At 38.4% G+C, this 14,971-nt stretch overlaps 1 protein-coding gene across 2 annotated transcripts in view; it reads left to right on the forward strand.

Annotated features, from left to right (window-relative positions):
* Positions 1-14,971, forward strand: part of LOC149072140 (uncharacterized) — a 36,297-nt gene that overhangs the window by 13,595 nt on the left and 7,731 nt on the right. For both annotated transcript variants that reach the window (XM_089246732.1, XM_089246733.1), the window contains exons 5-12: positions 715-869; positions 3,049-3,192; positions 3,300-3,387; positions 3,490-3,650; positions 6,673-6,765; positions 7,058-7,153; positions 11,890-12,010; positions 14,118-14,230. In XM_089246732.1, coding sequence (XP_089102858.1) covers positions 715-869; positions 3,049-3,192; positions 3,300-3,387; positions 3,490-3,650; positions 6,673-6,765; positions 7,058-7,153; positions 11,890-12,010; positions 14,118-14,230 — 971 coding nt within the window. The remainder of the gene's footprint in view (positions 1-714; positions 870-3,048; positions 3,193-3,299; positions 3,388-3,489; positions 3,651-6,672; positions 6,766-7,057; positions 7,154-11,889; positions 12,011-14,117; positions 14,231-14,971) is intronic.

The following is a 14,971-nucleotide window of genomic DNA, read 5'->3' on the forward strand; positions in this document are numbered from 1 at the left end:
ACTGGTGATTTCAGAAATGGTATGATGCATTAGGTTATTGATAGACCATTTTTAAGTCGAGAGTTGATCGAACTCTATTTCAAACAACTGCTGTTCGTAGACTTTCCTCTTCGTAATGTCAACAAAACGGATAGTGCTAGACAGTGGACTGTGACTGACTCTCTCTTCTTCAACACACACACACAGAAAGAAATTACCAAAAAAAATTACATTGAGTACGCTAATCAAAGTTCAGCAAAAGATTGTTTCTATTACGGCAAGTAGTTCCAGCGGCGTTCCACCATCCTACAAATATTATTTTCAGAGAAACGAGATTCACGTGAAATGTACGTGAATCTCACGTACTGTAAAACTACATCATTTCTATGGAATCTTATACTTACCAAAATGTTGCGATGAAGCGAACAAAAATAAGTGATTTTTATGGAAATCATCAATAGTGACTAGCTCATTTTTTATTGCCCACTTTTTTTTCATCGTATCTCTTATGTTTACGAACTTTCGATTTTACAAACAAATATTATCAAGTCGTAAAAACGAGCGTCGACTATAGAAGGATGAGGACTCTTCCACTACTTGGTCAAAAGTAAGATCGCGGGCTAAAAAAAGTGATAGGCTATTATTGTTGTATGCATCAAATTTTACATGCATTTCGTAGTACAGTAGGAGATTGAATCTTTAGATTACAAGTAGAATATTGTTCATAATTTTCAGGAAATTATGGCATGGCAAACTGTGACTCTGAAAAATGCAGTTCAACTTTAATAGGTATTTCTTTGAGTTGTGCCTCATCTGGAGATGGTCCCATACAGCATTTGTACAGGTTCTTCAGATTCGAAAACCGAATTATAGATGAGAAAGTATTTGAAGTAAGTCGTTCCCTTTTTTATGTATACAGTACTTGCAAATTTTTAATTTTTTACTCAATAGTGTTCAGCCGATTCTCCAACGAATAAGCAAAATCATCAATGTTTAAGCTCAGATTCTACTCCAGACTTGAACAACCGGAAAGTTCCAAAAGTTCATTAACCCCTTCCCTCTCACGCCGGACTGAGTTTTCGCCCTCTATTTCTAGTGCCCGAGATATTTCCGGGCTGGCGTGTTTAAAGTAACGCACCGAAAAGATTAAAAACAATCCATTTCTTATACCCGGAAAAATTTTTATTTCTTATTTTACACGCCAGACTGTTTATAATGTTATCTACTGTCCGTACAAATGACATGGTAGATGTACAGTGCCATAGCAAAGTTGTGAAAAAACCTACAGTTGTAACAGGGTTACAAATACAAATACAACGCCACAACAGGCAAATTGCCCAACGAGGTGGCTGACCTAAGAACATCATGGATCCCCGAGCCCCTACCTACTACTGCTACACCACACATGCACCCCCCCCCCCCGCGGAACCCCCCAACGAATCGGTACATGCGGGAATGTGCGTGTACGCGTAGTGCAACCTGACGTAAAGTTTGTTTCTGTGTAATGCTTGTTATGTGTAGTGCTGTCATCTGCCCCCAGTTTTACAAACTATGAGTGAAGTGTTATGGTTGAATGATTTACCGTTGTAGGACTGTTGCTCTCCGTGGCGAGACTTTTTAACGGGGAGATCGGCTCGCATTTGCGCCTTGAAGTTGGGAACCACAGAAAACCAACTTCAGCCGACCACCACTGTGGGGTTCGAACCCGGATCCTCGCATCACGAGTCCGGCACTATAACCACTCGACCACCACAACAAAAATAGGGGAGCAGTAGATAGTGTAGACAAATATCTTGAAGATTACTTTATTGCTCGAAAAAGGGAAAAGAAATACTATAAGAAAATATTTTTTCATCTGTTAGATCAAATTATTTTGAATTCCTATCTTATTTATAGAAAACAAGGTGGGGAAAAATCCCATTTGATGTTTCGTTTCTCTTTAGTAGATGAACTTATTGAAACGTATCGGTCATCAGACACCATTACAAAAAGAGGCCGACCAAGTTTAGAGGATAACCCTAACGGTTTGATTGAAAGGCATTTTCTTAAACAAATACCTCCATCTGATAAGAAAAGGCAACCATCAAGAGAATGCAAAGTCTATTGTTCGAGAAGCGATGCAAACAATAAGAGATTAGGAAGGAAACTCGGTACTACTGTCCAGATTGTGACGTTGAACTTTGCATTTCATGCTCTGAAATTTATCATACAAAAAAATAATTGATATTTATTTGTATTATGTGTTTCATAAAATTTTCTTTTAATGTTAAAAACACATATTGTTTATTTTTCCTACTTACTGGAAAGCCAACATTCAGTCACAATAACCCTGATTGTTGGTTTTCCCTGAAAATTGAAATTTTCTTGATTTCAAGCTAAACAAAAATTCCAAAAATTACAAATGAATACATATATTGTTCATACACTTATTATTATACAATTTTCCTTGAATAAAAAAAATAGACACTTTTATTACTGTTTTCTTGAAAATTATGCGATCGTTAAAGGGGTAAAACCAGCGCCATCTTTAGCTCTGCTTTAGAAGGTGATGGTTAAACACGCGACTCATATAAAGAGGCCATTTTCTAACCCCCCTTAACGTTAGTTTTTTAGCTGCTTAAATAATGCTGCATTTTTCCAACTTCTTGCGCATGAGGTGCCCCAGTAATCATTTTTATCATTAACACCTCTTCTAATAGAAGTTCCCTAGAACACATTGCTCAAAATATTTACAGAGCTATACGATAGTGTTCCTCGTGGAATCTTTTGATGATGCCACGCAAAAACTCCGTTGAAAAATGCTGCTTCGGGGTTAAAACATCTATCAGCGTACTGTATGTTGGGCGAAAATGAATAATACATACTCCCGAAGGTCTTGGTGTGATACACACGCAACTGTGCAAACTACCATTATCACTTTAATGAATACAGCGAGACAAAAAATTGTAAAAAGTGAAACGTAGCGACTTCCTTTTGTTAGTCGTAGATGCCGCTACTTTTAAAGAATTCAAATTTTGTATATACGAGAGAGAAATCGAAACGTAAATTTATTTATTTAATTTTTTTTAGATACCACCAGGTGTTTACTGCGATATGCCAAAGACTAAACCATTTCCAATGTTTCCTAAAAAATTCAGTTTCTTTTATGATGTCAGAGAAAGAGAATATGATATATCAGATTGGGTCATAAGTACTCGAATGACTCGAAAAGCAGTAAGTTTATTTAGTCATCTTTTTTAAGTGCATAATGAAAAGCCATTTCTCACTCGTATTAGTAAAGTTGAATCTTTTTCGTCTAATTTTATTCATTTCCTTTATAGGTTTCGTATGTGTATAACGAATCATTTACCGTCGATACTTATGAAGATTCTACTCTGGCGAAACGAAAAGTGTGCGATTTAGCTTATGGTATGAAAAATTTAAAATTTTTTGAAGTTTTTCCCCTAATTTGTGGGAATCTTATCATATACAGCAATACCTTTGCGTTTCAATTCAGGATTTTTTCTGTAGGATTCGGTTACGAGATAACCCCAAACTCAAGCACATGTAATCGTGGGGCTTGCCTTACTAACTTCGACTTCAGAGAATCGAGTCAGCTTCCAAATATTCTGTTTCCTTGTGCAGGCTGCAAAAACGATGTCATTACAGAAAAGACAGTGTACATTGGCAATGTAAGTATCTATAGTATAAGTATGTAAGAACAGATCACATCAACATTGACTTATTTTATAGCTCATGTGTTTTTACGTATTTATTTTCATCATTTCATCCCAAACACTACGGTACGTATGCACGACGGTCAAGACAAAAAAAATTGTAAAAAGTGAAACATGGCAATTTCCTTTTGTTACTCGTAGATGACGCTAAGTTTAAAGAATTTAAATTTTGTGGAATAGTACGTAATTGAAAGTAAATTTATTTATTTAAAATAAATTTTCGAAAATAATGCACAAGGTATGAAATCGTTGCGGAGTAGATAATAGCAGTGTCGTCTTAACGCATGGGCCCACCTGGCACTGCCCAAGGGCTTCATAATAGTGAGATCCATATCGATTTTCAAGAGTAATATGTTAGATTGAAGGGTAGGTATTTTTAGCCAGGTAGGGGACCTAGAAAAATCACTAGGCCCGATAATCTATGATGCTCTTAACGCGGCCCTGTATAAATAGGCTGCTGTTTCTGTGAAATTTATGTATGTTGTCGTTGAAGATTTGAGGAATCACCGTAATTGCGCGCCTTTTTTTTCTTTGCTTTCTTAGTACGCCATTTTGAACTACGCAATTTTAGAAATGTCGTCCGCATGCAACTGGAGGACTGTATAACTTTTTTTTGACACAAAATAAAGTGTTCTGGACATCCGGATTCTGCCACGAAGCTGGGCTGGAAGAGTCTCGTCAACGGGATAAGTCCAGTGGCAAAGTTCTGGCGTTCATTCATTCATGTATAATTTACACTCATGCCCATAAATTGAAGATAATGCCAGCTCCGGCAAATAAAGGTTCAGAAACAAAACAAACGTTACTTATTCATAAAGCCCATTTATTAAACAAAAGATAAAAGAACAAAAACGATGGTGTATGTATAATACCATTCATAAAAACTACGATTTTTGCTCCCTGGAGCAATTGCAAAAAATATCTCCTTTACAAAAAACTTACTATTACATGGTTGGTATGATGGTTAATACATTGTATGTCTCCCATGCGATGAAATACAACGCCTAGGCATGCTGAGTATCAAATTATCGATCTGATCTTGGGGAAGATCACTCCACTCAGCAAGCAATGCTCTCCGAAGTTCCGGTACACATGTAGGAGGTGGTTGACGGGCTGCAACTCGTCGGCCAAGTATGTCCCACACATGCTCTATCGGATTCAAGTCACGTGAGAATGCTGGCCATTCCATACGGGTTATATCCTCAGATTCAAGGCATTCGTTTACGATGTTTGCTCGGTGAGGACGGGCGTTGTCATCCATAAACACAAATTCTGCGCCCATGGCACCCCTAAACAAGCGTACATGTTGTTCCAGAATGATGTCTCGATAAATTTGGGCTTTCATGGTTCCGGTTTGAACATGCAGATCTGTTCTGGAATCCAGTATAATTCCACCCCAAACGAGCAATGCTGCACCACCGTAACGGTGTCGTTCAATGATGTTGTCTTGGTGGTAACGGGTACCTGGTGTTCACCATATGAAAGTTCGACGTGAATCAGACTGCAAGCTAAACCTGGACTCGTCGGAAAACATCACACAAGCCCACTGTGACGATGTCCACATTGCATGCTCTCTACTCCAGGCTAATCGCTGCCGACAGTGAGTTGTCGTGAGCGGAACACATCTGACAGGCCTGCGAGCATATAGACCAATGTCTCCCAAACGTCTGTACACGGTTTGCCTGGAAACTGTGGTACGCGTGGCTGCAGATAGCTGACGAGACAGGTCGGATGTTGTGCTCCGTCTGCTTCTTTTGGCAGTTACTGCCAAATACCGGTCTTCAATCGGCGTTGTAACTCGGAGGCAACCTGTACTGTAACGTCTACTGACATTTCCGTCATCTTGGAATCGTTGTCAAAGCCTTGAGATGACACTTTGGGCAATTCCAAGTTCCTCGGATACTTCCATCTAAGTACGCCCACATTCCAGGCGGCCTATAATTCCACCACGTAAAAAATCATCCACATGCGTCCTCTGTGCCATAACTATTCGCTTATGGCACTGAGCGCCTTACACAACTCTTGTGAACAATTTTACTTCTTTGTCACCATTCCTTATATACCCCCCTCTTACACTCTCGTCATTGTGACGTACTATCGGCATCATCTGGTGGCTTCCTGAAATTTGCATATCATTCTTGCAGATGTGTGTGATAATTCTACAGGTGAAATTTTTACTTTAGATTTCGATTTCCGTGTGATTCTGAATTATCCTTAATTTGTGGACATGAGTGTATTTGAAGAATTAAAGAGATCACCTGGAAAAATGAGCACATTACTGAAAGAAGGTTCTGACGTTGAAGGTCAAGTATCTCTCTGTTTTACATTTTTATTACTGATGAAACGTGAGAAAATGGCCTGAAAATTACAGGTAAATGAGAGAAGTACTTCCCATGATTATCATCCAAGTATATTATCGGGGTTTTTGCAATAGCAAAAAAAATATAAAAAATAAACAAATTCACAAAAACCAATCATACTTTGCTCGAATATAGTCAAATCCCTTTCTCATATCAATGCATATACGAACTGTGAGAACATTGTGACTTCTCTTAGTAAGTACGAGTGGAAATTGCCTCCTCATGCATCATGCCATCCAGGAATGATTTTCACTGCACTTCGACCTAATATTATAATTAAAACAGCCTATGCGATAACCCAACTTTATCTCCCTGAAAGAACTTTCTGTATGCAGAGTGTACTCAAACGATTCACGAACTGAACAAATAATTTTTTTTCCTGAAAAAAAAATTCCGAAACGTAAATAACGTGTTCAATAAGAAGAGAGAGTAAATAGAAAATATAAAATTGTGTAAAATATCACATTTTTTTCATTACAGGCAAGTAATGCCTGTTATATAATCTACACTTGATAAAAAGCTATTATGCATTATTTATGAGATATCTTACGTACTACATAGGAATATGTCGTTTTGCATGACTGCAATTTCTAACAATCATTTGTCTTGTTGTCTAGAGATCATCAAATAACCTGTGGTACGATGTTTGGTCAACATCAGAGATAGATGAGTCGAGTTTCCATATTGTCCGAGATATGTATTTCACACGGGTGAGTTTTCTTCTCATGCTCTTTAAATAAAGTTACTCGAATTCATGCAATTCAAAAGCGTTATCGTAAAAAATAACCATTGATTACAATTAATGAAAAGTAATGAGACGTAGAAAACCATTGATGAAGATGCTGCACGTTCTAGCATATTGTAAGAAAATATTGCTATACACATTGGCATTTTTTTTTCAGTCACCGTTTTTGGTCAGCACCATTGGCGTTTGGTATTTTGCCTGTTGTGGCCTTTGTATTCGTATTTGTGTATAAATAAATTTGTTATTTTTTTCTGCAGAATCTCATGAAGAAAAATAACGACACACCAAACTATAGGTTATCTCACTTACTGGAATACGCTTATGCCCAAGACAGCATAAACAAACAATATCAAGTAAGACGTGATTATTTATTTTTATTTTTTAATAACGTGATCCTCACGTATTCCCAAGGGATCAGCATGATCCGTCCAGAGAATTTGTTAGCGTCAGTAGACATTCATGCCCGAACCCAGACCTGCACAGTCAGAAGCTAGCTCCCTAACCACTCGACTGAAAGGCGGCAGGAAATTTCAATTAAGAAAGAATTCGAAGAAATATAATAGTCAAATTCGGTTGTAACGACATCGAAGATTCCGTGAAATTTTGTCGTTATAACTAAGGAGTCGTTACAACCAAGGTTGACGTTTTCAAGACATTTTTGATTTAAAATGTAATAAGATGCTGTGCAAATACTGTGCATGAAGTTGCAATTTCATTATGACTAGGATGACCATATTTGATCGATAAAAAATACAGGAAATTAGGATCATATATACGGAGCATATATACGGAGCATCGCTGACTCTCACCAAAAATGTTGCCAACTGTCGGCAAAATTACCAAATATTGCTTATAAACAACCTTTATAGAGAAATGCAGTGCCACAGCTAGTCTGCGGTGATCTAAAATGTATTTCGCGGAAGGAAAAATGAGCATGGCAAATATGTCAGATGAATTAGTCATATTCATTATAATGCAGTTTGTAAATTATGCAAATTACTTTTTTGCCTCTCTCATTCTGTTAAAAATTTGAATAAGAGCAATCCCCTAATTAAAAAAACAGGACATTTTTATTTTTAAAAAAGAATCAGGAAGGGAAAAATTACCGGAAAATATGGAATTATCACGTATACGGGTTGTGTTAATGAGCTTGTTGGAGCGTCAAACATGTAATAAATCTTTTTTTGATGTGAATAGTCTTTTAAATCATTTGACGATATACCGTACCGCAAAAAAGTTGTGTGACGAAATTCTTTAAACACTGATATATCAAGAAATACGCAACCCAAAGCAAAAGCAATACTATCGTCAGATGCAAATGACAATGGTGCAGCCCCACTTCGGTTTCAATATCTCTTCCCGTCTGGGCACCAGGCCCGCTGCCCTGATTCGTAACAAATTGTTTTCCTCTATATCTCGAGCAGTTAACAACGAAAATAAAAGATATTTGTATCGTTTGTTAGCTATTCCAAACACCAGGCACCTGAACCTAGGGGCTGAGACCATTTGACGGCCCCCCCCCCAATAATTTTTGAAAAACAATGCAATGCACCTTCCTTCTCCTGCGTACGCGCTTAGGTCCCGTATATACGGGACGACCAGCAATTTTCAGGCCATCCAATGTTTTCTTCATGCGCGCCCCTGATTCCAAAGACAAAGCCGATGACAGTGACATATTATGTCAGTACCTACCTCGCGAATCAAGGCACAAAAAACGTATTCACGTCAAATTTAAGGTTGGTAAAATATATACATTATTAGCTGTTACCCACGGCTTCACTCGCGTGGATTTAGTAATCTGAAAATTGCCGGTGATGATTTCCCCGTATACCATTTCAACCACTCATAAACCCATAGACTAAAGATATAAATCTGAGATCTTAACTCAGATGGTCCTAATGAAGATATTGACTGAAAATTAATTAATCAATTAATTAATTGATTTTTGTTATTTGAGGGCAATTTCACATACAACAAAAACAAATTAATCAATAAAAAAATTTCTTTTCTTTAATAGTTTTATCTCAGGCGTGAAGAGGGGTAAAAATACTATTTTTAGAGGTAGTTATACATTTTTATGCAAAACTGCCATTGTCTAGAGGGTGCGTTTTCATTACATTATATTTAAATAAAATATTTGCCATAAATTCCTCATTCTGAAAAGCATATTTTCTTCAAGTTGAGCGAAACTCGAATAAACTCACTAGCTCGCCAAATCTCGCCAAATCTTGCGGAGACGTATATTTCAGTTAAAAATTAATAAAACTCATTACTTCAATCATTTATTGCCAAAAATTCTATTAAAACATTTAATAATGGCTCATGACATTTGAATTTTACCAAAACTTGGAACTTTAATTGAGTTAAATCCAAAATGGAATCGTTAAAAACTGAGACTACGTCAGAAATCCATTGAATCGCCAATTTAATATTCCAATTTTTAATTTATAAGAAGGGGAATCAGCAAAAAAGTATTCCCTTGTGAAAGGATACTGGCCCCCCCCCTTTCCTAAACCGTTCAGAACATCCGAAAGCTGCGCAAGTGTTGGCCATTCTAATCAAAAATAAGACAGCGCGTGTAGATCGTCATACGAATAGCCATAAGGAAAGCATTGAAAGCGAGATTCCCTGACCAGCCTTTTGACCGGAGTCACGTGACTCAGGATCTTTGCTTCACATTGTAACCCCTCGCGCGCTCTCTATATTATTCTTACTCTGTGCATAAACCCCTCGGGGATGAATTTTTAGAAATCACGTCTTAGTAGGTATCTACATTATAAAATTTAATATTGACTAAATTTCATATTTATCGTTTTTGCGATTTCGGCTCAGTGATGATTGCCTCCATATAAACCATGAACCCCCTCCTCCTCTTTAGGGGGAGTGAATTTTGAAAAATCAATTCTCGACGTGAGTCTCTACATTACAATACAAAAATACTGACCAAATTCCATATTTATAGTTCCAGCGGTTTTGACTCGGCGTGAGTTCTCCATCTGAACCCTCCATGACCCCTCACGGGCCAAATTTCGAAATAAACTTTCTTAGTGAGTCTTTACGTCATGAAATAAAACCACTAACTAAATTTCGTGAATGTTACCTTTGAACACTTTAGGAGCTGCATTTGAAAAACACGTCCTTAGCTAGTTTCTACGTCACGAAATAGAACTTCTAATAAATTTCATGAATAGCTTAAGCGGTTTCGGTTCGTCGTGATTTCTCTATGTTAACTTTGAACCCCTTTTTACCCCTTAGGGTTCGAATTTCGAAAAACTCTTTCTTAGTTAGTCTTTGTGTCATAAAATAAAACATCTGACCAAATTTCATCGGTTTCAGCGGTTTCAACTCAACGTTATTTTTCAGTTATCTTTCAACCCCCTTATGACCTCCTTAGGGGTCGAATTTCGAAAAAAAAACCCCCCTTCTTAGTTAGTCTTTACGTCATAAAATAAAACTTCTGACCAAATTTTATGAATTTCAGCGGTTTCGGCGTGGCGTGATTTCTCTATGTTATTTTTGAACACTTTTTTTTTTGTCCCCCTCAGGGGACGAATTACGAAAAACACCTTTATAGTCAGTCTTTACGTCATGAAACAAAACGTCTGACCAAATTTCATGAATATAGTTTTAACTGTTTCGGCTCAGTGATTTCTCCATTTTAACTTTGAACCCTCTTTTGACTCCTTTAAGGGGTCGAATTTCCAAAAAACCCCTTCTTAGTGAGTCTTTACGTCATGAAATAAAACTATTGACTGAATTTGATACTTATAGCTTCAGCAGTTTCGACTGGGTGATGATGAATCAGTCAGGACATGTTACTTTATATACACTGAAGAGCCAAAAAAACTTGTACCCTGCCTAATATCGTGTAGGGCCCCCGCGAGCCCGCAGAAGTGCCGCAACACGACGTGGCATGGACTCGACTAATGTCTGAAGTAGTGCTGGAGGTAATTGACACCATGAATCCTGCAGAGCTGTCCATAAATCCGTAGGAGTAAGAGGGGGTGGAGATCTCTTCTGAACAGCACGTTGCAAGGCATCCCAGATATGTTCAATAATGTTCATGTCTGGGGATTTAGGTGGCCAGCGGAAGTGTCTAAAGTCAGAAAAGTGTTCCTGGAGCCACTTTGTAGCAATTCTGGACGTGTGGGGTGTCGCATTGTCCTGCTGAAATTGTCCAAGTCCGTCGGAATGCACAATGGATATGAATGGGTGCAGGTGATCAGACAGGATGCTTACGTTCCTGTCACCTGTCAGAGTCGTATCTAGACGTATCAGGGGTTCCATATCACGCCAACTGCACACGCCCCATACCATGACAGAGCCTCCAGCAGCTTGAACAGTCCCCTGTTGACATGTAGGGTCCATGGATTCATGAGGTTGTCTCCATACCCGTCCATCAGCTCGAAGCAATTGGAACCGAGACTCGTCAGACCAGGCAACGTGTTTCCAGTCCTCAACAGTCCAATGTCGGTGTTGTCGGGCCCAGGCGAGGCGTAAAGCTTTGTGTCGTGCAGTCATCAAGGGCACACGAGTGGGCCTTCGGCTCCGAAAGCCCATATCGATGATGTTTCGTTGAATGGTTCGCACGCTGATACTTGTTGATGGCCCAGCATTGAAATCGGCAGCAATTTGCGGAAGGGTTGCACGTCTGTCACGTTTAATGATTCTCGTCAGTCCCGTTCTTGCATGATCTTTTTCCGGCCGCAGCGATGTCGTAGATTTAATTTTTTACCGGATTCCCGATATTCACGGTACACTCGTGAAATGGTCGTACGTGAAAATCCAAATTTCATCGCTACCTCGGAGATGCTATGTCCCATCTCTCGTGCGCCGACTATAACACCACGTTCAAACTCACTTAAATCTCGATAACCTGCCATTGTAGCAGCAGTAACCGATCTAACAACTATGCCAGACACTTGTTGTGTTATATAGACGTTGCCGACCGCAGCGCCGTACTCGGGTATGATTGGTTCCATATCTCTTTATTTGCATACGCATGCTTGTACCAGTTTTTTTGGCTGTTCAGCTTATATGGATAAAAGTAAATGCAATGTCTGAATTTTGTTTTCCCACATATTTTAAGCTAATCAAGACAACATACTTCTCCTTGAACCATTACTCATTTACTCGAGATTGGAAAACTTTCGATTTGAGTGTGTGCTACCCCAAAGAAAACAGGAAGCCAATTGAAATCAAATTTTCTGGTAAGAAAATAAACTATACTCATAAATTAAGGACTGATTAATTTGCCTGTCAAATGAAATTTACACATTTCACATATATATATTTACACATTTTCAGGTGTCACCACACCGCTTCTATGTGAGACAACTCGAAATATTTTAAAGCTACTGGTTATTTACATTGTTCATGTTTCCAGCAAGTGCATTTCTGTTTTGCATTAAAAAAAGGCGACAACTATATGATGTGCATATGTCAAAGCCCGAAGTGCGCCCACTTCGCGAATTAGCTGAGAGTTTTGGAAAAGTACGAATTGCAGATATGATTCGAGCTTTGGCCGGCCAATTTGCGAAGTGGCCGGAGAACCCTAGCCAAAGTTTGATTATGCTGGTTTAAGCTTTTTTTCATCGCCAACATGTGATGCATGGCCGTATATAGTAGCTGTATTGGATTAGTTCCTCGTGACGAGAGAAAAAAAGGGAAATTTGAGAGAAAATATATATAGTAATATAGACATGTAGTTTTTCTGTCAAATTTTGAAAAATAATGATTACCGCATCGTGACTGCGGTTTGATAAGTTGTCATAGCTAATGTGGACATGATTATCACAAAAAATACGCTAACTTGGTGATGACCCCCCCCAATCGTGTCTTTTGTTATCGGACTTTGACCGGACCTCCTGCCACTTCGTGAATAGGCTGGCTAAAATCCGAAATTCGGGATTGCCGGGTCAATTTACAACAGAATAAGCCAATTCGCGAGCTGGCCAATTTCTTTTTTTTCTTCTTCCGTTTTCGAATTCGAATATCTCATTGAATATTGCACTTGGAAACGTGGAATGTTTTAGTTGGCATGAGGAGATACAGGGCACCAACTCTTTCTAATTGGATTTTTGGGCACGTGAAGACTGTATAAAAAGTTAATTTTTGTATTATTTTGATAACTATGCAGCCCCTTGCAATATGAATGATGTATCTGAGTACTACACGTCATTTGCGTACTTTTTATAACTGGAAGTATGCCTCTAGGATCAACGGTTTGCCAGTAAAATGCCATACGCAATGTTACCTATGCACCCTGTATACAGGGTGTTCTGTCAATGGACCGACAAACTCGGAGGGTTATTGATAGACATTAAGAGGAACAAAAATTTTCAATTTCACATGGTGTCGCAAACCACGTTGAGAGGATGAAAATCGCGAAAAACGCACGCAGTCTCTGAGTTCAGAGGAGACGAAAGGTGGATGCCAGTTGATCACTGAATGCGTTCGTGAGTTCACTCACCGTATCTGACGTAAGCAGCATCGCGAAACGCATGCGCTGGGGTAGGATCACGCACTGCGGACGACGTAAATTAGCGCCATTGCGGTAGTAAGCATATGTAGCAGTTAGTTGTCTGTTTCAATGAGTATTGTGATGGCTGACTATACAAACGACTGTAGACTGTGCAATGATGTCAGCGGCCACCACCTCCAACAACTCTTGCAATTATTAATCAAATAATCTACTTGTAGTTATTGTACTTTTTGTCGTTCCAACGTGACGTCGAAACCTACATGCGTTTATCGTGATTTTCACCCTCTCAACGTAGTTTGCGGAACCATGTTCCATTGCAATTTTTGTTCCTTTTGATGCCTACTAACAACCCTCTGAGTGTCGGTCCATTAACAGAACACCCTGTAGTAATACATACAGTTATTACTATAGTTGAAACGGAGGCATGACCACAGAAAAAGATTGCAACGCAGGAAGTCCCACACCGAGGGGATAGCGCACAAATCTGAGTATAAAAACGCCGCCGTTTTGAACCAGCTATTGTATGTACTGGTCTAATTAGCCTTCGTATGCATAAAATGACCGTGGTGCGACGAGAAAATTATCAAATAAATATAGTGTCATTCTTAATGCAAACAGAAACACTCTTTTAGAAACATGAAAAGTGTCATGTATCACTTCACTTGTTCAGTAGTGTCACTTCAAAAGTGGGCGTATAAATATGCAATAAAAAGATTACTTTTACTTAATCTTTTATGTATCATACGTAAGCTATGTAAAATTTATGCACTTTTAAATTTATCAGTAAAAAATACACTCTACTTTTTGTGTGGTTTTTTTTTGTTTTTTTTTAGATTCGTCCTCTGTTATTGTAAATTCGTTGCTTTACCAGAAACTTATTGAATCTTTGACTTCCACGCTTTTGTCAGTTACGGATCTTCCAGCTACACGTCTGTCTGAATTGAAAGTAAGTTATACAAATATAGTAGTAATCTACATCACTAGCGCGGTGCGAAGCATTTGAGGCATCAATAATATGCCCTTTGAATAGTTATGACAGCTTGAGACATGGAGATTAAATTTTAAAAATGGATACAGTATTTATATATGGTCTGCATTTGTACATATACAGGGTGATTACTTAATTCCTCTTGCCGCATTTTACTGGCGAATCGTGGATTCTAGAGGTATACTTCCGATTAGAAGAATTATCCAAATAACGTCATTCATGTTGCAAGGGGTTGTATAGTTATTGAAAGACAAAAGTTAACTTTTTATTCGGGCACCATGTCCTCAAAAACCCAATTACAAAGTTATTGCCTTGTCTCTCCTGAGGCAAAAAAAAAATTCGTGCCCTATGTGCAATATTCGCAGAGATATTTGAATTCAAAAATCGGAGGTAATTTGGGAAAGAACAGCATATAAACTAATGGACAACGCTTCTTTCCCCTGATCTATGCTGTTCTTTCCCAACTTCCCTTCGATTTTGTAATTCAAATTTCTCTGCGAATATTGCACTTAAAAACGACAATATTCGGTTGGCCTCAGAAAAGACAGGCAACACAACTTTCTAATTGTACAACCCTTTGCAACATGAATAACGTATCTGAATTCTACAAGCTATTTGTATGTATAATTTTCTAATTGTAAGTACGCCTCTAGGGTCAACGATCCGCCAGTAAAATGAGGCAAGGGGAATTAAGTGATC

This window comes from Pholcus phalangioides, unplaced genomic scaffold (assembly GCF_987345545.1).
Source record: "Pholcus phalangioides strain wild (caught in Gottingen) unplaced genomic scaffold, Ppha-v1.0 ptg000017l_1, whole genome shotgun sequence".
Lineage (NCBI taxonomy): Eukaryota > Metazoa > Arthropoda > Arachnida > Araneae > Pholcidae > Pholcus > Pholcus phalangioides.